Source organism: Polypterus senegalus, chromosome 1 (genome assembly GCF_016835505.1).
Source record: "Polypterus senegalus isolate Bchr_013 chromosome 1, ASM1683550v1, whole genome shotgun sequence".
NCBI classification, from domain to species: Eukaryota; Metazoa; Chordata; class Cladistia; order Polypteriformes; family Polypteridae; genus Polypterus; species Polypterus senegalus.
The window spans coordinates 107,380,893-107,407,918 of record NC_053154.1 but is presented as its reverse complement, the minus strand read 5'-3'; the positions used below and the strand labels follow the sequence as shown (position 1 = coordinate 107,407,918).

Sequence of the window (27,026 nt, the reverse complement as noted above, 5' to 3'; positions counted from 1 at the left end):
ATATTTGTCCAATTCTCCATTTTATGAATAGTTTGCTTCCTTTACAAGGTTATATAGACCAACCTAGTTGGAACATCATGTATGCAAAACATTTTGAGTTGCCAGCTAATCAAGCAAATGTTTTTGGAATATTGGAGAAAAAATCCCATGCAAGTTTACATAGAACCAGGCTTGGACTGGGAACCAAGAGATGAGAGGCAGCAGCATAAACAAATGCATCACCCCATATCCATTTTTATTCTCTTAATTTGGTTTATGACATAAAGTTTAGTTAGGCTGTTTTTAATGAATTTTTTTTTACCTTTTTTTTAACTTACAGCTATTTCTTTCTTGTTGGATAAGAATGCAAAACAAAATGTCTGGAGTGTAAAGTATGCAGCCAGACGCTTCAAGCCCTCTTCCCTGACAGTAAGCTTGTGTGTGTGAGTTGATAGTGCTTTCAAAAATGAGCAAGGGTGCACGACAGAAAGCCCCCTATGTTGTTACACCCTCATTAAAGGATGCTTGTTTCTCTCTAAGGCCATTAAACCCATTTCGATGATCATGGGTGTCTGGTGAATTCTACTTAAAAGCTGCAGGCACCATTAGAACTTGGGAATTAGGACCTTGCAGGTATGCTTAAAAATAAAAAAGAACTTTTTCATTAGACAGAAGGCTTATCTTTGTCATGTGTTAAGACTGATCAGAATAGGCTATGCAACTTTCGAGCAATAATCCGATTAATACGCCTCTAAACCGATAAAGGTTTGTGCAGAGGCAACAGCAGAGAGCTGTCAGTCCCAGATCCTGCCCAAGCACTCCACAGACGCTGCCAGCCAGACCTGTTCGTATCCTAATTCTTCGCAACATGCCCACAGATTTCAATGGATACTGGAAAATGATTAGCAATGAAAACTTTGAGGACTATCTGAAAGCCTTGGGTAAGAGTGTTTTATTATGCCGTTTAATGCCAGCAGTGAGAACTTAGAAGACCCTGTCTTGTCTTTATTTACAAATAAAACACAGATATGCCAGCAAGGCAAGAAAAACTAAGAGCTTTCAAATCTGCAAAGGAAGCGATGCCTGTGCTCTCCTCTAGTAGGGCTGCCAGCTCCTCAGGCTACAGACAGAGACCTTAAAAGTGATGGAAGCGATTTAAAACTGAGTGAAAAAGATTCACAAAGAAATAAAACAAAAGTGGCAGAAAAAGAGATAGAAGACTTCACAGCCATGTTAGCTAGATTTGTGCAACTTCAATGCGGCCCAATTCAGCACTCTCACTCCGTCACACGCAACATTCCAAGGGACAGCCGAGGGTTTGCTGGCTTTTAAATTTCAAGCTCTAAACTATTGCACATGACTCCCTCTGGCTTTGAATAGATTTCTGCTTTATGTTTTTTTTCCTGGTTATTTGTTGTTGTAATATAATAATCAGAGTAAAAATATATTTTGGGGGTGTGATGAGGATGGACAGGATTAGAAATGAGTACATTAGAGGACCAGCTCAAGTTGGACAGTTGAGACACAAAGTCAGAGAGGCGAGATTGCGTTGGTTTGGACATGTGCAGAGTAGAGATGCTGGGTATATTGGGAGAAGGACGCTAAGGATAGAGCTGCCAGGGAAGAGTTAAAGATGAAGGCCTAAGAGGAGGTTTATGGATGTGTTGAGAGAGGACATGCAGGTGATGGGTGTAACAGAACAAGATGCTGAGGACAGAAAGATATGGAAGAAGATGATCTGCTGTGGTGACCTCTAATGGGAGCAGGCAAAAGAAGAAGAAGAAGATTATGAGGATTAAGAAAATATTTTTATATCAGTAGTAAGCATGGTGTGTGCACAAAGTCCAGGGTGCTCACTGCCTTCTTCTAATTTTTTCAAGTCTTACTTTAACTATCAAAGTATACCAGTAAGGAGGTTGCCGGTAGGTAATATTAAAAGAGGGAGGCCATTTTTTTGTTAATGTTGCCTGTCTTTAAGAAAATGTGCTCAATAATGATAGGCTACACCTCCATGAGAAGGCACTCCATGAGTGTCCACCCTTCCATGTTTTCCATTACAAAGTCACCGGGTACAACATCATGAGGAACAGCAGGAGCCAGCCATGAAGAGTGGCATTAGTCTAGAACAAGTTCCACTGGTCCAATTTAGAATCATCAGTTAAGCTGATAGGAATATCATTGCTATATGGGAAGAAAGAGAAATAAGTATATGGAAACACAGGAAGAGCATGTGGATAACCACATGGCCAGGATTTAAAGCATGATTTCTCTACTTATTAGCTTGTAGTACAGTTAGCCATTATAGTGCTCAATGATTTAAATACAAATCAAGACAATATTTGGTTTTATAAGTTTTATTTTTTCACAGAAACCTCCATTTCAAAGTATTTACAAAAACAAATAAGACAATAAAATATTAAAATCACCTTTGATGTGGAGCTGTACCAGAGGGAATTTTACAAAATGAATAAGATACATAGCAACAAACAGTAGCAATCAGTTAGCTTTTGTCTCGTATGAGGTTTTTCACAGTTTGCACCATACCAAGGTGATATGTAAAGCAAACACAATACAGTAAGCCACAGCTTTATTTCACATGATACCTATACACTGATCACCATCAACAGTTACGTTGCAAAACAAAAGCCATGAAATAGCTAACAAATAAATAAATGATTGAAGAAGTGGCAAAGTGTTTGCGGTGATCACCAGGAAGCAGTGTCCTTGGTTTGAATTCCACGCTCAATCACTGCCTGTGGGGAGCTTACACATTTGCAGTGTGTGCAGATTTCTTTCTGGGTACTCCACTTTTTCTGCCACATCAGAAGGATATGCAGGTTGGGTTAAATGGCCACCCCAAGTAGCTGCCAAGCAGGCTTTGGATTAAAGTGGACACCTGTTCAACAGTTGGTCCCTGTCTTGTTCATGCCAGGATAAGCCGAACGATGAAGGGATGTTAGTTTATGTGGTACTGTTCACTCCGGACTCCTTTACAAGTGATGATGTGATTTCATATTGATTACCATGACAAGAACCTTTACTACGAAATTAGAATAAGATGCAAACAGCAGGACATAATAAACAGCTCTATGTTTATAGCACCTTTACAAGGCAAATTGTATAAACTGAAAGAGATACTGTCACAAGGAAATATGTCAAGCAATTAGAATGAGAAAAGAGCAATACAAGACAGCAATAAGGCACTCGATGTTATATAGTAAGTTTCACAGAGAGGTACTATTGAAGGCATTTTACCCATTATATTTTTGTAAAAGTACAAACTGTTGACCATTCATTGTTTTGCATAGTGTTTTCCACAGCAAACACACACTCACAATGTGCTTTACTAGGCCTAATAAGACTGAAAGCAACACAAGCAGCAGGCACTGCATCTGTTTTTTTTTTGTAGTTAGCAGCCACTCTAGGCAATATACCAAGTAAATCACCACCCATCCATCCATCCATCCATCCATCCATCCACTGTCTGAATCTGCTTATTTCAATTCAGAGTTACAGGCAGTCAGAGCCTATCTTGACACCTTTGTTCACAAGGCAGCAGACAACCCAGCACAGGATGCCACTCACCAATTAATCTAACTTTGTATATTTTTAGGATGCAGGAGAAAAAAATACTATATCCAGAGAAGAAAAACAACATAGATATAGCAAGAACACTCAAACGTCATTATTGTTTCATTTAAACCATATATACCTTATACCTTTAATGCACATGCTCTGTGAAATCCTTCAGCTTCACATTCAAGGTCCTCTTGCTTTCTACCAATGCTGCCTTTCTTTTATTCTTCTATGTATTTGTTAATTCCTATAATTATATTGTTTATTTATCATTTTGTGAGCCTTGACTTTGCAATGATGCATGATGTTAATGACATTATATAAAATGAAGCTCCATTGAAACATTGACTGGGCTGAAATTCAAACCCATTTTGCTGCAGCTGTGAAGCAGAAGCTCTGATCACTTCATCATTCCCCAAGTAAATGTAGTAAACATAAAACAAAATCATAGAAAAGTAATCTTGTTACGAAGCTTCTTCCATAACATGTTTTAGGAAATGATTTCAAAGCAATAAAAAGCAAAGCACATCAGATATGTACTTTACCAAATGCACAAAGTACAGTGCAATAGTAAGACTCTGAGCGTCTTAACTTGGTGAAGTGAACTGGCCCGACACAGAGCAGATGTTTCATTTCCTAGATTATAGCACCAATGCCAGCATGTGAAAGAAAAACATTATTTAGTTGATGCCAGGATATTGCAGGCACTACTGAAAGCTACACTGTCACTTTAGATTAATAGATGCACCTTGTTAACTTATATTTATTCTTCTTTTGTAAAACAATTTCTGTTGGGTTTTTTTTTCTGTGACAGGGACTACAGGTATACTAAATAAAGATTGATAGGCTGATTCAGAAATTGGCCCAAAAGAAACTGGCATTCAATCTAGGGTTGACTCCTGCCTTTCACCCAATACTGCCAATAGGGGTCCCCATGAACAAAGCTGACTTCTGCCCCTTTTAGCCCAGCTGCTTTAGTATTAATTTTGGAAACGCAATACTGCCTTCTGCTTGAAGTCACCACCACTTCACAAAATTCTGAAAATTAAACGACAGGCTATTTTGGTTTAAATGGCCAGTTCTTTGTTAAAACTGATTGTAGTTGTTACTACGTAAACTTCCACTATACAGAAGTTGCTCAAACAACTCTCAATGTATTCTTCATCCATTAGTTATCATTCTCTCCTCTGTTAGACTCACATAGACGCGCTAGACAAATGTCTAGATTTTGGTCAGTCAGTCATTTTCCAACCCGCTATATCCTAACACAGGGTCACAAGGGACTGCTGGAGCCAATCCCAGCCAGCACGGGGAGAAATGCAGGAACAAATCCTGGGCAGGGCACCAGCCCACCGCAGTCTAGATTTTGGTGCCTTTTCTTTTTCAATTTTTTAAAACGCAATATGATTTAACTTTTTCCTAATACTCAGTAACCAGTTCACTGTACGATACCCTCATTCCAGGAGCAACAGGCATATATGCAGTGTTTGAAACAAATTCAAAGATGTACATGCCTTATCTTTCCTTTTTATATAATTGGCATATAGAAAGATAGCACTGAGTAAAGATCTGGAGATCTGCTTATGAGAGAGAAGAGAAACTGTGTTAAAGGTATTTTCCTAATGTTTCTAGAAGTGGCCGTTAATTGCATATTTCTTGCCTGACAGCTTAACATTTTTTGCTCATATCAGTTTAATTACTATCCATTTGAAATATTTAACAACAGTATCATAAAACAATATGAGTACTCCTCTAGTCACCTTTATCTATGTGGAGTTTTCTGGGGGGTGTTAAACACCCCAACCCCATGCTATTAATATTATCACCCTTTGCTCAGGGTCACAGAATAAGTCAGAAGTGCAACTGAACCAGCAATTGTGTGGTTTATAGTCAGACACACTAGACACTGCACCACACAAGACTAATTCAGCTTGTAATGATAGCAGATTATGTCAGCTCCCAATTGCCGGAGAGATAGTCCTGAACCCTCTCAAAAGTAACAAGAACATTTTCCGTAGTAAGAATTGATAGAAAGTAAAAGCTGTGACCAGGAAAGTCTGTTCTTTCTTTCCATGGTTTGAGATAACCTTCTAGTTGGAGTATTACCAGAATAAAATGTCAAGGCTTAATTCTCAGAGCACTGTTCATCCTGTCCTGCAGGCTTCAATTCAAAGAGAAAACTCCTTATCTGAAATGAGAAATGTAAATATCAAGCTGCCTGCTCTGCACTTTATTATTGAAATGAGCAGGCCATAACCGTGCTCTTTAAACTCTTGTCTGTATCTTTACCATGACTATGGCAAAGCTGTTGCATCAACCCATTTGCCCTCTGAACTTATCAAGTCTAAAAAGGACTTTAGTCAGTTTATTACTATAAAGAGATGTCAATTATTATCACAGGTTCCTCATGCTAAGTGGTGATTGATAAAATTATAGTAATTAAAAAGGGGCATAAACTAGACAATTTCGGTAAAGAATAAAAAATGTACATTTGTCTTGGTACACTCATGAGGAGCACGTGGTGCCTTTCTGAAATGGGTCAGTTCTCTCAATTGAAACATTCAGTTGACTCGGCCCTGGCTCATCTTCTGTGCACTACGTTATTTGCTTTTGGTCAAATGTAGAGAAAAGCCAAGCAAAATTACATCATTTATTGGCTAACTAAAAAGATTACAATATGCAAGCTTTCGAGGCAAATCAGGCCCCTTCTTGGGATTTTTAACATAGTATCCTACCTGCTACTATAGTATATCCATCCATATTTTTTCTGTTTCTTATTCGGACCCAGGTTGCGGAGGTAGCAGTCTAAGCAAAGATGCTCAGACATCCCTTTTCCTTGCCACCTCTTCTAACTCTTCCGGAGGATTATGAGGTGTTCTCAGGCCTGCTAAGAGATTTCCATCAAGTGTTTCCTGCACGGCACTCAGGTCTCTTCCTGGTCAGACATGCCTGAAACACTTTCCCAGGTTGGCATCCAGGAAGCATCCTAATCAGATACCCGAACCACCACAACTGCGTCCTTTTGATGTGGCGCTACTTTGAACTCCTCCCCAAACATGTGTGCCTCTCACCCTCTCTGTATGGGTGAGTCTAGGCTACCTGTGAAGAAAACCGTATTCAGAATCAGAATCAGAATATCTTTATTGTCATTGTGACAAATACAACGAAATTAGGTGCAGTCCCTGCGGTGTCAAAATAAATAACTACAAAAGGATAAGAGAAAATAAGGTAGAACACAAACATTCAACATAAGACCTTAATTGCACATGAACATTATTGCACAAGATGTCATCTACTGCACTGCTGCGTTGCAGGCGATTAGGTGATTCTGCTGCTTATATCCATGAACAAGTTCTTCAGGTTACTACCCACAGCTCTTGACCACAGGTGAGGGCAGGAATATAGAACGTTAGAACAATTTAGATGAGAACAGACCATTCATTAAAAGCTTGCCAGTCCTATCCACTTAATTCTTCCAAAATAATATCAAGTCTAGTTTTGAAAGTCCCTTAAGTCCTAATGTCTACCACACTACTTGGTAACTTATTCCATGTGTCTATGGATCTCTATGTAAAGAAAAACCTCTTAATGTTTGTGCAAAATGTACGTACAGGAGATCAATTATTAAACTGAGAGTTGCTTGCAGATGCTGTTGCAATCCACCTGTTGATCTCCTTCTTCCTTTTCCCCTCACTAGTAAACAAGATCTCGAGATACTTAAACCCCTCTCCTTGAGGAAGCACCTTATTTCCAACCCAGAGAGAGAACTCCACCCTTTTTCAGCTGAGAACCGTGACCTCGGATTTGGTGGTGCTGATCCCCACCTTGGCCACTTTACACTCAACTGCAAACTGCCCCATTGCACGTTTATATTCACAGCCCAATGAAGCCAGCAGGACCACATCATCCACAAAAAGCAGAAATTCGATGATCTTGAGGACACTGAACTGAACACCGTCCAGTCCTCGGCTGCACCTAGAAATTCTGTACATAAAAAAGATAAACAGAATCTGTGACAAAGGGCAGCCCTGGTCCCTGAGTTCAATATCCACCACGAATGAGTGTAACTTACTGCCAGCAATGAAAGAAAGCTTCCACTTTGGTTGTACAAGGACCAAATGGCCAGCAACAGCAAGCTCCTCATGTCATATTCCCAAAGCACCCCCTCAGAACACCCTGAGGGATGTGGTCATAAGCCATTTCCAAGTCCACAAAACACATGAACACTGACTGGGCATACTCCCATGAACCCTCCAGAATCCTTGTGAGAGTATAAAGCTACAATACATCGTATTTTAAAATCCACCCTCTGTAGGTCAGGTCAGGTTAGGTTCAGAAGCATTCACTGGTACAGCACTTTGCTGCACCTACCACATGGCAAAACAGCTTAGGATCCTGGATCCCCACAGGCAGACACACAGTCCAGTCCCAACCTCCAGAAATGACCATCCATCTGCCACAGCCAAGTATTATATGGGTGTCCCATTGGCCTGGTTGAGCTGCTCAGGTCCTCAACAGTAATGATCCTGCAAGCTGGATCACCCTCAGGGAATCACGCCACATGGCTGCTCCCTCACAATGCAGGTAATGCACCTAATTCCGAGAGCAACTACTCGTTTGACACAAAGTCAAACCAGTGGTAAGTAAATCTCGACACTCCCTCTGTAAACAGACGCATTGCTGATAGCTGTGCCCAAGAGGTCATTAAAGGACTCTGTAGGCCATGCTGAAAAGTTAAAAATGTTAAAGGTCATGCTAAAATATCAGTTGAGTTCTGTTTCGAGTGGTTTCTGAGAGCATTGCAACAGATATTTTACTAACTAACAATGACGTAATCAATGGACATGCTAAAGGTTATAATGCCAAGAGGAAGTTAAAATACTGACCATCAAAACATTAATAAAAATCAAACTCCAGAAACAAACAAAAAAGAAGTTCAAAATCAAAATGGAAGGTTTAATTGAAAGAAAGTTTCTTTTTATAACAAAACTAGGATGCTACATCTATAAAAACTCCATCTTCAATATGCATGCAGTAATGTGAGCCACATGTCCAACAAACAAAATAGCAGCATGAGAGTACAAAGTGGCAATATCATGATGCTGCCGTAACAATGTTAACAGTAAATAAACATATAAAGAATAATAAGAGCTATCAATGTAAAAATTGTTTGACATGTTTCAAACATAATAAAAGTCAGATTTCTAAAATCAAGCAAATTAGAATATAAAAAAAAGCTGTCCTGCCTCCCTTGGCACCATAAGTGCCCCAACATCCCCACAGGCAGGTGAATATTGTCACCTGTGCTCCTAACTAATTTCCCCTAACCATCTTCAGTTCAGGGCTTTATTAAGGCAATCCCTCTCAGAGTTAGAGTGGTGGAACTCTGCTTAGTCTTCCATCTCATTTTTAGAAATCAATTTGGAACCAATGGGTTACAGACCATCTGGCCTCAAACACTTAGAGAGTCGCTTCATCTAACATAGGTGTATAGGTTCTAAATCCAAGCCCTAATAATTCATGAGAACTTGCAGCACAAATTATACTAGAAAATAAACAGCGGACAAGGTCACTCCACAATATATCTGGAACGATATGCATTTCTGGAAGTTGTTGGAGATCAGCTCTTCTTATTCTTTTAATTATATATTTTTTCTCTCTCTCTCTCTCTCTCTCTTTCTTGTTTCTATAAAGTTTTTATTTCCCCTGGGGACAGATCATCTATCTATCTATCTATCTATCTATCTATCTATCTATCTATCTATCTATCTATCTATCTATCTATCTATCTATCTATCTATCTATTCATGTAAGGTTAGGGTTAAGGACAAGGTTGTGCCTGCATATTTTGATACTTCTGGATCTCCATTAGTATGAGAACAGCATGGTACAGCTTTTGTTTTTTGAGTGTATGACGCATGCATTGTACAGCTTTTCCTAATAACTTCTTCTAAATCACCTTGCAGATGTAAACATTGCAATTAGGAAAATCGCTTCTCTGCTAAAACCTGACAAAGAGATCATTCAGCATGGGGATCACATGATCATTAAAACCCTCAGCACATTTAAAAATTACATCATGGATTTTGAAGTTGGAAAGGAGTTTGAAGAGGATTTGACTGGAGTGGATGATCGCAAATGCATGGTAAGAATTAGCATTACTGAGTCACATGAGTGTTTTAGCATACATTGTCAAGCTTCTGTAGAGCATCTAGAAATATCCTCTGGCTTTTCTCTCAGTTCGTGACACCAAACTGTTCTTCATTTGTGTTATGTACTCTATCACTGTAAGGTCAGCTGGTGCCTTGCAAAATTATTATGGCTGCTCAATTAATTGGACTCACTAGTGTCAATATTTTGCTGAAAGCTGATCTGGAAAAAATAAAAATAAAAAGCAGAAAATGTGGCAGCTCTCCAAGAGTTACATTAGATGCCCCAAAGTTTACACGCTTATTAAACTGTCTTCAGAGAAACTTTAAAGATGACAATAACAGACATTCATTTAGTTACAAACTGATCAACAATATTTGCAAATTTATATAGCAGGCAAATTGAAGCAGAATACAATTCAAGAAGGAATTTTTGATATTATTATCCATGACAGAAGAATAGGTGGAACTGTCAATACTAGAGCTGCCTCCCATTTTCTATAGCCCACTGCCTTTTGGTAATGCACACACTGGCAGCAATGCCCAGGGAATTAATATTGCTGTTCCTGTATAGACAATGTGACAGGTGGCGAGGAGGCAATCAGGAGCAGAGAGAAATGTTGGGGTACCACCCTGGTATGCCAGTTTAATTGAAAAGTAAATGTTCAAAAATAAAACAAATGATTTGTGCAAGACACAGCAGAAAAGGCACTGATGCCAAGTCAGCCAAATGTCAATTTTCTGTCTTTTGTTCTATCAATCATGTCATACTTGGGTCTTGATTGGTTCTAAAATTCCAGAGATGCCACCTTTCTGGATCTATTCATTTTATGGTGAAATGATTGGAAAGGGCAGGTCTTATTCTAGCCTGGTAAGTCACAGCCAATTGTGCATGCCTTCAATGGGTGGAGAAAAATGAGAGGACATAGTTAACAACAGGGCCCTCTCTTGCCCCGAGGTGGTAGTGCTTATCTCAGTAGCGCTTGTCAGAGTTCCCCTAGATGTGACAGCACAACAACACACTTAAATAGGAAGTATGCACCTATGACATTCAGTTTATCACATCTTTTAATTTATGGAGGGCTAAGTGTTTTTTGCAAATGTGGAGGCTCAGACACATTCAACTACTGATTTATTCTCTGATTAAATCTATTTAGGATTTCTGTTTTTTTCCCCCCAAGTAAAGAACGTAATTTAAACACCTAAAGGTGAAGCTCAATGTATAATTCCAATGTATCTAAAGAATTCTTCAACAAAAATCATATTTCTAGGAACAGAGAAGGCAAGTCAATAGACTGAAAGGGCATTTTCTTTGCCTTCATCTCTCTTTGTAAGCAGTAATTCTTCACACTATCCCAGACCTTTCACATTTTTGAACATAAGAAATTTGACAAATGAGGGGAGAACATTCAGTCCAGCACACTCATTTCTTTAGTTAACACCTAAATTGTCAGAATATCTCAGTTTTTATTCTATTCAAGATTATATAAGTTAGGAAGCTTGCTACATAGATATAAATTTGTTTTTAATGAATGGCGAGATTGATTGATATTTAAATGGACTTTCATCACATTTATCATAAACAGTTAAAATGAGCAAGGTCACCACGCTGGGGCTTCCATTGTTCCATTTGATCCCTTTAGATTTTAAGATAAAGCAACAACTTATACAAGGTAAATGCTGTGACCACCAGGAGGCGCACCAGAGCCCAAAACTGCAGACACAGTAATGTCCAACACAATTCTTTTTTTAAAATAAAGATATTTATTTCTCTGTCACTCCTTTTCAACAACCACCAGACACCATCAGACACCAATACAATACATTTGTCAAATTCTTCCTCCTTCCCTCCTCCAAGAGTGTTTACCACCGCCTCCTGACTCTGACTCAACCAGTTAGGGTGGCAGATTCCTTCTAAACTGGACCGAGGAATTCTTCTGTTGCCACAGAGTGTCCTCTTGGAAGCACTTGCAGGGCATTTGGAAACCAGGGATGTCCAACCCCAATGGCACCCAGGGACCCGGAAATGGCTGCACTTCCAGACTCTAATTCCAATTTACCATATATATTCGCGTATAAGTCTGGTCTTGAAACACGAAAAATCGATCATAAAATCAGATCCCGACATATATGCCCGTTCAAATATGCAACACTTAATTTTTTTTTTACATCTTCTTGCCTTATCCAGTCTTGCATCAGTTTCTCAGACACATTGAATTTTGTTGCAGCAGCGCAGCTACCAATTTCTTTTGCCACTTCAACACAAAACAGTGCAAACGTTGCTTCAGAATAGTATTACTGTATGGTTATGTAGGCACAATACATAGATAAAAAAGGCGTTGTGCTCCGTGGCTACTCTCTCAGGTGGGCATTTGCATATCATAATCTCTTGGTCCAATAGCGTGAGTTTTCCGCATTCGACTTATATGGCTGACATTACACAATACCAGAAATTATATGGTAAAATCAAGCCCCGACTTATCCACGGGAGAACTTATCCTCGAGTATATACGGTATGTCTGTGGATGTCCAAACTGGGACCACGGGAAGACTACTGCCCCCTGTCATATGGGGGATGGAATTGCTTCTTGCCTCTGGCTTCCTCTGGTCCACTATTCATATGACTCCAGTCAGGCAAGAAGCTGTTTCCTCGTCCAGCTGGCGTACTTATCTGTCCTTCCACTCTGGCCTCCTGCGATGCCCGTCCTTCCTCTTGGACACTTACAGAGCATATTACCACAGAGCAAAATTTCACATTTTAATATGTATTAGAATTTTTTTGTGCTCTGGCTTTATACTTTAAATAACAAATACTTCTCATAATTATTTATTTCTTAGCAGAAATACCTGCTTTTGCCTAGAAGGATTTGAACTGATAATATCTCTGTTAGTCATCAGTAAGTATGTAAATACAAAAAAAAAAAAGATTTACCAAATTTTTAAATTAAGAACTGTGACAGATAGGGGGAGCTATCGCTCCCTTGAACCCCTGTCCACGACTCCAGACACCAGGTAAAAGTCCAAACATTGACTTTATTAAATCGCCACAGTGCACAAAGCACCCTCTCTTCCACTATACTTATACAAACACAGTAATTACTACAATAATACAATCCTCCAACTCCCAGACGCGTTGCCACCCTTCCACCCAGCTCAGCTCGCCATCTGGGAGCTCCCATAGTCTTTTTATATATCCTGACCCGGAAGTGTTCCAATTCCCAGTCCATGTGACTCTCACTCACTTCCGGGTCAGATACAAGTCCTTTTCTTCTCACCCCGAAAGCACGTCGCTCTTCCTCTGACGCACTTCCGGGTTATAGGGCACAAAGAAGTCTTCAGTCCTCCCTGCAGCTCACTCTTACGGCCCCTGTGGTATCCAGCAGGGTCCTGTATAAAAACTACATATCCCATGACTCCCTGCTGGTCTTCGGGGCACCTCCATACTGCAGGGAGGGCTCCATCTGGCGGCCTGGGGGTATTGGCCAGGATTATAAGCCGGCCAAAGATCACAGAACATTTTAATTTATCTATTTTTCTACTAAATAATTTCTTTGTAACAATGCTTCTGGTTTGACCAGTAGGTCATGAAAATATATATAGCAGGTTAGGTTAACTAGTGACTCTAGAACATGTACATACTGTATTAGTGTACCCTGCAATGGAATGGTATCTGGCCCAATACCTTGTGCCCGAAGATACTGAAATCAATCTGGAGCATTCTTTATATATGCCTGTTTTTTTTTACCCACCATTGAATATTGTCACAGAATTTTAAATCAGTATCCTTCAAGTTATTACTGTCACAGACACACATTTATTTATTAAATTTGCATATATAAACTCTACTTTATATGTGTAAAGGATTTAACAGCTTTTGTAATTAAGCTCCCCAATTGTAATAGCCTTGTTGTGCACTAAAAATGACAAGTGACCCTTCATCAGTCCTTTGCCAAAACCATTTCACTACTTGTGACACCAGCCAAATGGTCTGACCCGAGCTGAGGCCAATTGCCTTCTTTATCCCCCAGGGCTTTCAGAGCCTTGATTGCAAATCTACCTTTGCTCACTAAGAAGCACCTTCAGTAATAATGTAATGAGATCATGAAGAGAGAAAAGCTTGAGATGATTTACTGTGATTGTTTCCTGTCTTCCGAAGCAAGTGCTTCAATATGTGAAGGAGATTTTTGTATCCAGATGATTTGATCGTTGGTTTAATTTTTTTCTTTGCTGTATAAAAAGCATTAAGGGGTGTCATCTCTGTATCACAGTTCTGAGGAGCTCCTGGTAGTGTATCCCAGTTCCTTCTTGGATCCTGAAATGGTTGGGGAATGACTTTGGCATGTCCATGGTTCACAACTGGAAGTAAAATACATCTTCACGTAAAAAATAAAGTTCAACAAACATAATCAGCCCATAAAATCACTGCAATAAATTTGCGAAATTAAAGGTGACCAGCCCTGCATCTTTAGCTTAATGTTTATTTTCATTCAATAAATATTTACAGCAATAAAACTTTGATAATAGTAAAATGAAGTTAGATGCATCCTTACTTCCTCTTTGAAAGTGGGAATCGATCCTTGAATTTGGGTCATTCCATCATGTTTTCCAACTCCAATGAAATTAAAAGTTGGTTGAAAATGAAATTGGAGTTGGTTTGAATTATAGTCTCATGACGCCTGTGATGGTCAATTTAGGGGTTGTCCCTCAGTGTTGTAGATAGCATACAACTTCTCTATAGTTTGGATCAAAAATAACAGGTTTAAAAATGAATGGCTGGCTGGGTACATTACAGTCCACTGAAGTAAAACCACTGCCAAAGAACCAACTAAAAGGGCTATCTGTTATCTATACTAATAAAAGGCAAAGCCCTCACTGACTCACTCACTCATCACTAATTCTCCAACTTCCCATGTAGGTAGAAGGCTGAAATTTGGCAGGCTTATTCCTTACAGCTTACTTACAAAAGTTAAGCAGGTTTCATTTCGAAATTTACACGTAACGGTCATAACGGTCGATAACAGTCAACAACGTCCGCCATATTGAACTTTCTTATTTATGGCCCCATCTTCACGAAATTTGGTAGGCGGCTTCCCTGCGCTAACCGAAACCGATGTACATACTTATTCCGATGGTATGACGCCACTGTCGGCCTCCATATTGAACTTTCCAACGCCACTAATTCTCCAACTTCCCGTGTAGGTAGGAGGCTGAAATTTGGCAGGCTCATTCCTTACAGCTTACTTACAAAAGTTAAGCACGTTTCATTTCGAAATTCTATGCATAATGGTCATAACGGTCAACAACGTCCGCCATGTTGAACTTTCTTATTCATGGCCCCATCTTCACGAAATTTGGTAGGCGGCTTCCCTGCGCTAACCGAAACCAATGTACGTACTTATTTCGGTGGTATGACGCCACTGTCAGCCGCGATATTGAACTTTCCAACGTCACTAATTCTCCAACTTCCTGTGTAGGCAGAAGGCTGAAATTTGCCAGGCTCATTCCTTACAGCTTATTTTACACCTTTCGACAACCACCAATGCCTCTAAAACATCTTAGATTGACAGGTGACGATGTGGACACTTTGATGTTTATAAAAGTTTAAACTCTCAAAAGCTGGATGTGAAGTTATCGATGAAACCGGTTGTATACTTACAACGCTTGACAGATGCCAAATGTCACTTCAACACAAGTCCTACAAATACTGTCGTAATTAAAACAAACTATGAAACTCAAACCGATTATGACAGCAGCAATCCAAGCTGTGAGATTTGAAACAAGATTACTGTTCACATGGCCAACTGTACGTTACATTAAGAGTAAGCTCAGCGCACAGCTTGGTCATATTATAACCGGAGGGCCGAACTCACAATGTGGTATACAAAGAGATCCTTAACAAATAATTATTGGTATATTTTCCCTCAGTTTAAAAAGGTTTAATTTTCTTCTTAATAAAAATTTTGAGGCAGTACTTCGCTGCGGCAAAGCGCGGGTATTTTGCTAGTTTCATTAATAAAACAGAAACTGTCTTCTTGCATTTAAATACCATATTTATTTTTTTAGTGGGTTCACTTTACAGGATAGCTGATAAATGTAGAGCACACTCAGAATTATTAATCACGAACATAGAGTAAACTCAGAATAATTAATCATCATTAATGTTTTAAAAAGAACGGTATTTTATCACAAGCTAATTCTGTTTACTGCGGTGGGCTGCTGCCCAGCCCAGGGTTTGTTTCCTGCCTTGTGCCCTTTGTTGGCTGGGATTGGCTCCAGCAGACCCCTGTACCCTGTAGTTAGGATATAGCAGGTTGGATAATGGATGGATGGATTATTCTGTTTAGCAGAAGCATTGTGTCACAGAGGTTACCACTTCTACCTCACTGCTGAAGAACATTGAATTAAAAAAACAGCCATTGTTTGTGTTCACTAGATATGTTTTATGATTCCCTGTGTGTGTTTTTATCAATGCACTTCAGTTTTCCTCTTACATTATAGAGGGACGTGTTAGATTTATTTTCCACCCTAAATTGGCTTCTTATTGAAGATTAGCCACTGCCTTGTGTCCAATGTATCCAAAGTTGCTACATTAGACTCCTGCTACCCTGAACCCAAAAACTGAATTAAGTAACTTCAGAAAATGAAAGCACGTATATTCAGCAGCCAGAAATTCTACAAGCACATCAGAGTGTGATTTGTCCAAAAGTAATAAGTAACCTGGTGGCATTACTTCTATTATTTTAGAAAGATTGTACACTTTCATATCTTCAAAGAGATACTGGTTTTACTGTCCTTGTTTTTTTGCTAATAAAAATCCATCATATATTTGAAACAGTCGTTTGTATTTTTTTTACTTTTGCAACTTTTAGTCCCTTTCAAATAAACATACTGTCCAGATTATAAGCTCACCTATATGCAAACTTGTTATTTGGCTTTCTTCTCTTAGTGCCTTTTAAATAAAATAATAATAACTTCACCTTATTCCTACCCAAGAAATGAAAATGAATCCCCATTTTAATGATTACCCAGGTTAGACCATACATCCCTAAGCCAGTCAGTCACATGTGTTGATGGAAAGTTATTTTCTTTGGCTTTCAGACGACAGTAACCTGGGATGGAGACAAACTTCTGTGCATGCAAAAAGGCGAGAAACAAGGAAGAGGCTGGACCCAGTGGGTGGAAGGAGACGAGATGCACCTGGTAATTGGTCTCATTCAATTGTCCAAAATTGAAAAACATTTCTAGACTGATACAAGAGTAATGCAAGAAAGAGGGAGATGAACAAACCCTCCAGCCACTTTGTTCATGATAGGCTGTGAATGTTTTCTGGAAAGAAACAAGGAAGGATGTAAGAAATATCAACAGAGTATATTATAAACTGTCTGTCTGCATAGAAGTAAAGGACCTGATAGATAGATAGATAGATAGATAGATAGATAGATAGATAGATAGATAGATAGATAGATAGATAGATAGATAGATAGATAGATATGGTTATGGTTAGATAGATAAATAAACATCAATTATCATTGTTATGTGAATAGAATACTACATATTGCAAGATTTGATGATATTAAATCCACAAGCATTCTCATTTCTGTGAAATGTAGTGTCCTGAAAAGTGGAATCATGGTATTTTGGCAAAGGAATGGACTTAGAATTCAGCAATGCTGTCTATTGCACCTACCCAGCACCATTTGTTCATGAGATGGTTGCAAAAGTAGCAACAGGTAGAGAACCTGGGTATGCTGGAAACACAGGCACATCCTGGAGTGTTTGAGAGATGATCATGATGTTCTTTCCAAACTGTGCCTTAACCTTTATATGGGAATTTATCAAATATTTGTTTGACAAAGTTATCATGCAAACTTTATTTGTTACATGACTCACGTCACGTAGCTGAACTAGTACATTCTTATAATGCACTGTGCATCTTAGATGTTGCTGCATTTATTTTGATGCATGCACATAATACAGAATCTAGAACAATCCAATCAATTATTCAGTTTGAGGTGTGATGTTGCCAGGATTGTATACCACTGGTACCTGGCCTGGTTCAGTGGAACTCACTTTCATGACATTATATTACTTGACATTACATGACATGACATTACTTCCAAATTCACATTGAGCCAAGCTGAAATTATAGCTCTGTGGTGGGCTGGTGTCCTGCCCAGGGTTTGTTTCCTGCCTTGCGCCCTGTGTTGGCTGGGATTGGCTTCAGCAGACCCCCAGACCCTGTAGTTAGGATATAGTGGGTTGGATAATGGATGGATGGATGAAATTTTAGCTTGATAGTTTGTTCAGAATGTCATTCCATTCCAACTAGGAGACTGCTATTATAAAAGATAGAAGAGAGTCTAAGAAAGGCACCGAATAATGAAATATTCAAGTAAAACCATCCATGAAGTAACATTTTATAAAGTAAATTAGATTTATTCACATGCCTCTCTATTACTTAAGAAGCTCTTAACATTTTCAACAGAAGAAATGCTACTGAATGAAGTGGACTGATTCAATAGTATTTCTAGGAAATTCAGTGCAAAAGGTTCTCTAACAGGTTTTTGTTCAACTCTGTGGCCTCTGCCTATAGCAGATAATGGAATGAACCTGGTGACACCTAATTATGTAATTTATTTTTTTCTCCGAAATGTTGACTACATTACACAGTACACAGTAGATGCATTCCATATGAAAATTTCATTTCTGCATAATAGGATTAGAGAAGTCACCTGCCACTCAGTAAATTTAGTCACATCTTACATGAGCAAGTGACTCTGGTTGTACTCACTGCTGACTGAATGTTTACACCAGTATCATGCTACATGTATGACTGAGTATCTTGACTGATCTGATTGTATATTTTAGAAGTCAAGAATGTTGAATCTGTTGAATTAAAGAAAAAGATCAGCACCTAGATAGAGACTACATTTATAAAGAATCTTGTAGTTCATTTGTCCTTTAGATATGGGCACCTACAGCGGATGAATGCATGACAAGGTGGTAGGTGTTCATGTGTATAAGTAAGAAGAATAAATTCTGTTGGTCAAGGGCATATTAGGATATTACTTTTAAATAGGAAAGAGAAACTCACATTGTAAGCATCTAGGCTGTCTCAAGAGATGTCCTAGAAGGTGCTTCTATGTGACAGAAAGCAGCTTAAACTGGGGTCTTGCTCTTCCAAGTGTGTCTATTAGAAATGCATCAGTGATGTGGTATTGTGTGGTAGCCACATAAATGTTCCTGGAAAATGCTGCCCCAAAAGCCACATTGCTTTGTGCCCTTCCACTCAGGTGATTAATGTACCTCCCTTACAAGTTTTGCTCATAATTGGTGTCATTTCATAATTTCACTTTTCTTTCCTTTACATTTTGGTCTAAAACCACTGAACGTCTTTCATGTCAAAGGCTTCTACATGGCAGTTTCTGACTGTCCTGTTGTTGCAGGGCACATGTGCATGCAGATTGGTGTGCTGTGTTATTGCAGACATATTATGTAAAAACAATCATCACCTTTGGATCATCTGTATTTTGTTTAAAAGGGAGGGTAAATAACTTAACAGGAAATTATTTTAGCCATCTGCCTAATTTTTCAATTAAATTATCTAATGAAATCAACCTAAAACTATCTTGTGAATTTCTGTTTAAATGTTACTCCTATTTTTTTGAAGAAAGAAAATACCTTGTTACCTACTCATTCCTATTTCTTTAATTAAATCTCTGCCATTCAATAATAAAACTTTTACAGTTTTTAGATGGATAGTCTTCATTAACTGAACTAAACTGTTGTGACAGGTTTCACCTGAGGCTAACTAAAACCTATTTGCTGTAGTCACACTTGTTTTTTAAATCAACTTTGTTGAGTTTTGTGTTAATCAAATTTTTCTTGCTTGCTTATATATACTGCGTAAAAAAATTAAAGGAACACTTTTTAATCAGAGTATAGCATCAAGTCAATTAAACATCTGGGCTATTGATCTGGTCAGTTAAGTAACAGAGGGGGTTGTTAATCAGTTTCAGCTGCTTTGGTGTTAATGAAATTAACACTGGAGGGGCAACAGTGAGATGACCCCAATAAACAGGAATGGTTTAACAGGTGGAGACCACTGACATTTTTCCCTCTTCATCTTTTCTGATTGTTTTTTCTCTAGTTTTGCACTTGGTGGTCAGCATCACTACTGGTAGTATGAGGTGATACCTCGACCCTACAGAGGTAGCACAGGTAGTCCAACTTCTCCAGGATGGCACATCAATACATGCCATTGTCAGAAGGTTTGCTGTGTCTCACAGCACAGTCTCAAGGGCATGGAGGAGATTCTAGGAGACAGGCAGTTACTCTAGGAGAGCTAGACAGGGCCATAGAAAGTCCTTAACCCATCAGCAGGACCAGTATCTGATCCTTTGGGCAAAGGAGGAACAGGATGAGTACTGCCAGAGCCCTACAAAATGACCTCCAGCAGGCCACTGGTGTGAATGTCTCTGACCAAACAATCAGAAACAGACTTCATGAGGGTGGCCTGAGGGCCCAACGTCCTCTAGTGGGCCCTGTGCTCACTGCTCTGCACCATGGAGCTTGATTGGCATTTACCAAAGAATACCAGAATTGGCAAGTCAACCTCTGGTGCCCTGTGCTTTTCACAGATGACAGCGGGTTCCCCCTCAGCACATGTGACAGAGAAGAAAGGTTCTGGAGAAACTGTGGAGAACATTATGCTGCCTATAACGTCGTTCAGCATGACCGGTTTCGTGGTGGGTCAGTGATGGTCTTGGGAGGCATATCCATGGAGGGACACACATACCTTTACAGGCTAGACAACAGCACCTTGACTGCCATTAGGTATCGGGATGAAATCCTTGAAGCCATTGTCAGATGCTATGCTGGAGCTGTGGGTCCTGAGTTCCTCCTGGTGCACGACAAAGCCCGGCCTCATGTGGCGAGAGTATGCAGGCAGTTCCTGAAGGATGAAGGAATTGATACCGTTGACTGGCCTCACGCTCGCCTGACCTAAATCCAATAGAACACCTCTGGTACATTATGTTTTGCTTCATTCAACGCTGCCAGGTTGCACCTCAGACTGTCCAGGAGTTCAGTGATGCCCTGGTCCAGATTTGGGAGGAGATCCCCCAGGACACCATCCATCATCCTATTAGGAGCATGCCCCAACGTTGTCAGCCATGCATACAAGCATGTGGGGGCCATAAAAAGTACTGATTACGATTTTGAGTTGCTGCAATGAAATTTCGGCAAAATGGACTAGCCTGCCTGCCGCATCATTTTTCCACTTTGATTTTCAGGGTGTCTTTGATTTCAGCCATCTCCAGGTTAATTATTTTACTTTCCATCAAACGATGTGGCGTCCTTTCGCTCCTAACACCTTACCCAGTCCATATCAGTATAGATATCCAGCATGATTTTTTTTTCCAATTGAGATCTGATGTGTTTTCAAAGTGTTCCTTTCATTTTTTTCAGCAGTTTATTTTGATTTTTTTATGTTTTCTTTGTTTTTTAATGTATTAGTGCCATGCAATCCTAGTGTTGTTGGTGTCAAGATTCTGACCTGCTCCAGACAATAGCCTTGACTGGTCGTTTGTCTCCTTTTTTATCTGAACATCTCACCAACCTTTGTTAACCTATATTCTGCCATGTCTCTGCTTTCTTGTGTATTTGAATCCACCTTCAGAAAGCAAAATGTTCCTTTCTGTGCTGCTAATAGCTTTCCATTCTTTCCTAAATCTAAATGATTTATAAGGTTATAAGTAGGTGAAGACCCAGTTTAGGTGTTAGGTTTCTGTTCGCAGAGACGTGAATACACGTTTAGCAGTAATCAAGCTCAACCATTAGGTGACTGTGCAGAGATCAGAAAGAAGAAGAGAGCAATCAGGGTACAGTATTGTTAAGGCCTATCATGTTAGTTAGGAATACTGAGGTCGTTTGCTCCATCTTCACCTACCTCTCAGAGAATGAGCTGTACCCACCTTATGAAGAAAGGGAAACACCAGTTTGTATGAAGGCTGTGTGTTATAGAGGAAGCCTCACTTGAATTATCCTCAGATGGGTTTTAAAAAATACGAGAGGATGGATGAAGGGAGGATGCAAGTAGAAGGTAGTACACACTGTACACAATTTATGGCAGAAACCCCCACCGAGCAAAGAAAACAATGCCTCTTTGTCCCTACAAGGGTCTTATCAAATAATCTAAAGAGGTGTTATGATCTATTAATAATTCATCATCAAAGAATTGCTTTCATCTTTGCATTTAATCAGCAAGTAATGCACGTTTGATTTATGGCATTATAAAAATTTGTGCAAAAGATAAGTGGTTATAAACGTTCAGAACAATGGCTTTATACATGATTTATAAATTGTCAGAATGATACATTATTAATGAATAGTAAATCATGTGGACACAGTTTATTAATCATCTGTACTGAGCCGATTGTCTGGAGTCTTGCTTTAATTGTGTAGATCAGTCAATAATAATATATGGCTGCAGGCTTGTGTGCAGAAGGCTGAATGTGGCATCGTCCTGTGTATATATATTCAGGGAGCATTTTTAAATATAATCTTACTTCTAAATGATACTGTTAGGATTATTTATTTTAGAGTAAATTAATTACATCTTGTCAATAATCCTTGCCCATTATACATTGGGGGTTAAATATGGCTAAACAGTGACTTACACCAGCATCCATAAATAGTTATCAGCTTTGAAAGATGGATTTAAAATATCCAAAATAAAAAAAGGAAAGTGGTTTCAGTAGCCCACTTTAAACACAGGCACAATGACATGAGGTGTCAAGTTCACGTACTCTTAGATATAATGATGACCAGTGCTGATAGCATTCATACACGACAGTCTCAGTCTGGGAAGCATTCAAGGGCGAAGAGATATGAAAGTTGAATAAAAAGTCCACAACCACAATGTTGGAAGAGTTTTCAGGTTGTTTATAAGCTAAACCATTTATCTACTGTATCTTAAGTACTGAATATCTGTACTGCCAGAGACATAAAATCATCAGGGTACTGGGGCAAGAATAAAGGTTTAAGGAGACAAAAGTGAAGGCAAAATAAACCAAACATCTAAAACGAAAAGCAAACAATCATGCCACTAAACCCAATATGTTAACCACATTTAAAATCTTCAAGTTCAAGAAGTTATTGAAAACACCCAAAAATGTTTTGGGATTGAATCCACAACATTGGATGATGTTTGATGTGCCACACTGACTTCAACAGTGCTGTGCTGACGATGCCACATGATGTTATTTTCGGGGGTATGTCTCTAGTGATGTGCATCTTTGAGGCAGGAACACAAAATGGTGACACCCACTAAAAGACAAAATGTTGTTGCTAGAGAGAAAAAAAATAACAAATAAACTAAATTGCAAATCTCCAGACCAAACTAAAGCCCAAAATGAAAATAAAATTACCATCGATATGAACACAACAAAATATGAAAGGTAATAAGTATAACAGTGTCATGTGCATTAAAGACCTTCTTCTGAAAGTTGAATAATTAGATGTAGAGTACATGTAGCACTCTTATTTCACAGTTCTATTTTCATGTAGATTTTAAAGAGCTAATATTGTGAATAAAAACTATTTGTATGCTTCATTGAGATAACTATTGAGCTACCTGCACTCTTACACTGGTCATTGCTTTTTATGACCAGTGCACACTCATTAAAATTAGCATGTCTCATATAAGGTGTTTTTGATGCTTAGCAAACTTTATCAAGTAATCATTTCTTTTTTTTTAGTTCAGTCAGTATTCATTATAGGCTTTCAGTTCAATTCCAGTCCCTCACGTATGGTGTGACCCTGAGCACACTTAACTGTAACAAAATACATACATATGTGTGTGTGTGTGTGTGTAAACAGTATAAGCAATAGTACACTGAATCTGTTCTTGATTACCTGTTTAAAATAAAGGTTGGGCCGGTTAGTCTTTACTTGGGAAATGCCAAGGATGTATTTTTACAAGATATTTTCTGTGCCTTTCAATTTCCATTGACCTGCACCTGGTACTTTACTTATACATTCCATTCCATGAATAATGGGGGCCTTTAATGAGGGCATTCTCTATCATTCTGACTCAAACGCACTATTTAGCAGTTTATTCTTTCAGAGTTTTTACCTTCTAAGTTGCAGACATTGTAAGGTATGACAGGTGCAAGGACTGTGCATGATACAGCATATCCGTGAGTACAGCATATTTGGTAAGATACGTTCTGAATCTGTGGTGCACAACTGCTTCACTAAAGCAACAGATCCTGACTTTTGTTTCTGCAGTCCAGAGCATTTGGGATTTTCAGCAACTTTAACAAATTTATTGACAGTGAATTAAATTATCATAATGTATTCTTTAGGTTTATATTTAGCTTTTTCCTACACATTAGAAGTGTAAATGAGATTTTTTTTAAATAAACACTCTAAAACCAAACATTTTAAAATATTAAGCAAGACTCTTAATCAATCAAATGTGCCTATTTAGACCATACATCTTCACTGCTTCCAAATCAAAAGATTCATTTTTTCAGATCTACAGATCTTTTTCTGAGTAATTCTGGTTTCTATGACTGGGGCCTTGTCAAATAGGCTATTTAAACTTACTAATGAGATTTATCTTCAGTGTTTTTTTTTTTAAACAAAAATAACATTTATCACATATTTCTGTTTTTGTTATAGATGTATACAGGATGAAATTACTGGTATATTATTGCTTAAAGCAAGGGTGCACAGATACGATCCTGGAGAGTCACAGTGGGTGGTTGCTGTTTTTTGTTCTAACCCAAGTAATTTATTAGAAGCCAATCATTGCCAATAATAGAAGTTATTTTGGTGGCTTCTTTGCATTTTAACTTTGCTATGTTCAGTCACTCTCAAAGTGTGGATTTTTCCTTTCTATAGATGAGATATTATCAAAGATTTGAGGCCCAGAGCGACTTAGTAATACTTGGTCTTCCACCTTCTTCTCTTCTGTTTCTTCCCAAATATTTTAACATAGATGATGCGTCTTGACGAGCACACACAGGAGTACATGGGACAATTCTACATGTTAGTTCCTTTGTTGCTTGAAGCTCAATGTTAATTGGCAATCAAAAACAGTGAATGCAGCTGTTCAGGATTAAAGGGAACAGTTGTAGGTTGGAAAACTTAAAAATAGAGTTAGCTAAAATGAAGCAAAAAATGTTGTCTGATCAATAATTAATTCATCAGCAAGAACTGGCTTCTAATTAAGGAGCATGCCAACGTGGCTGTCAAGGATCAAAATTGAGCACTCTGTTTTAAGGGTTAATTGACTTCTGGCAAATGACTTTGGTACCTAAATTCTGCCAAAATCCCACAAAGCCAAAATGATCTATTTCTTAATTTCCATGGATCTTTAAGGCATAGATAGATAGATAGATAGATAGATAGATAGATAGATAGATAGATAGATAGATAGATAGAGTCAGCCTCAGCAGTTTCTACTATTCAGAACTCTCTTCCAAAGTCTGCAAGGCTCTGTGAACATTAATTGTTACAGTCACACTTGTCTATGTTAATTTTGATCTCCTGGAGCCTACACTATTTATACCAACTCGACCGTGCTGTTTATCTGGAATTTATCAAACATTTAAAATATCCTGCATTATACTTTGCTCTCCTGTTTCTTTCATTTTTTAACACTGTAGATCGGTGTACTCTATAAAACAGGCTATATGAAAAAAAGATTACCAATGATGTTCTAATATGATTTCTTTGGCAGGAAATAAGAGTGTGTGGAGTGAAGTGCAAACAAGTCTTCAAAAAGGTCCAATAGCAGCAGAGCAATGGGAAAGTACAACGTGTACAGCATGTGGATGTTTGGTCGTCAGCCTTTCTGGATACTGTCTACTCCACTCTGCTATTTTCTGCAAGAAAACAACTGTCCCTGGACCAGTGAAAGCATCTTTCAGTTATCTCCAATCTCATTTGTGTCTCTAGCTTATGCTCGGTTCTTAAGTGTTGTGAATTTTAACAGAGAAATGGTGTAAAGTATAGCTTCCGACACAATTTGTGGTAAATATAGATGCCATCTTTTCTTACATTAGTTTCTAAAATGCAGAGTGTCTGAATAAAAGGAAGTAGCCCTATAAAGAGTAATATGTGTCTGGATTAGATGGAATTAAAGGGATGATAAATAGCTCACAAATATTCAGAGTTCACAAATATTTGTATTGTTCATGCTGTTGGCATCATGGGATACGCATTGTCTGAATCAAAATTCTCTGCCTGAGTGAACTTTGGAGAAAAATGCATGTCATCCAGTCTTGCTCTAAACGTTGTGCAAACTCTCCCTACTTTTCACCTGTCCACTTGCTTTGTAGTAACAGTAACATCAAGCACATGCCCTAGATAGAGTTCCAACATCTCACAGGATACACAAATGAACGAACACATAAAATACAATTACACTGGGACAATTTACAGCTGCCAATTATACTAACCAAAAAATGCAATGCGGGTCCACAGAAAGACAGGTTATCATTTGTCAAGTACCTCCAATTACTTTCTGAGTGCCTCATCATCCCATGAACAGGTAAACAGCAGATTACAATGCCATTGTTTAAGATCAGTTAGATTATCTAAATTGCTAATTAATTAAAATTATATGAGCAGTTGACATAGGCCAGAGCTTGGCCATAATCCTAAAATCATGTGATTTAAGTGTAATGTAGAATGCCATCATCTATCCATGAGCAACAAATGTTTGTTTTTTTTTTGAAATGCAACAATGGGGCTTTCTTCATTACTAGTATTGGGCTAAAGAGCAGCAGATACGCTACTTGCCTTACAATGTCTCTCTATTTCACCCACTTGTCCCACTTTTCTCTGTCTTCTTGCAAGTTCACTGTTTCTATACATAGGAGTGATATTACTCTGTCATCCTGGGATCCTGTTTGTTTTAAGCATGATGCCAAAATTTCACCTAACAGACCCAGCCTACTAATATACCCCTGAAGAGAAAAGGATTGGGCATATTTTGGACTACCAGAGAACTCCATCACACCACAACAGACCTTAAGGTTTTACCTGTAATTGTAAGAGATCTGGGTCTTTTTGATATCCCTAAGTGATTAGATCACTCTGCGTACACACTGACAGAACCCTGGTTAGTCTAGCCTTAGGATGAGATAAAAAAAAAAATTTTTTTTTAAATATTGTGCCCAGTCGCTATCCATGTTGAGTATGCAAATTTTCCTTTGGATCTTTAAATTTGGCAGACATGGCCAATCTTGTACTGTCTGACATGTTTCTCATATTTAGTGATGGTGAGTATATGAGCTGTTAAATATG

The 27,026-nt window shown here is 38.6% G+C and overlaps 1 protein-coding gene across 1 annotated transcript; it reads left to right on the top strand.

Moving 5' to 3' along the window:
• The first annotated feature begins 847 nt into the window (after positions 1 to 847).
• LOC120518087 (retinol-binding protein 1) lies at positions 848 to 25,814 on the top strand. The gene is made up of 4 exons (XM_039740689.1): positions 848 to 920; positions 9,522 to 9,700; positions 16,803 to 16,904; positions 25,456 to 25,814. Exons 1-4 carry the CDS (start codon positions 848 to 850, stop codon positions 25,507 to 25,509), a joined length of 408 nt encoding a protein of 135 aa, XP_039596623.1. The 3' UTR covers positions 25,510 to 25,814.
• The last annotated feature ends 1,212 nt before the right edge of the window (positions 25,815 to 27,026 follow it).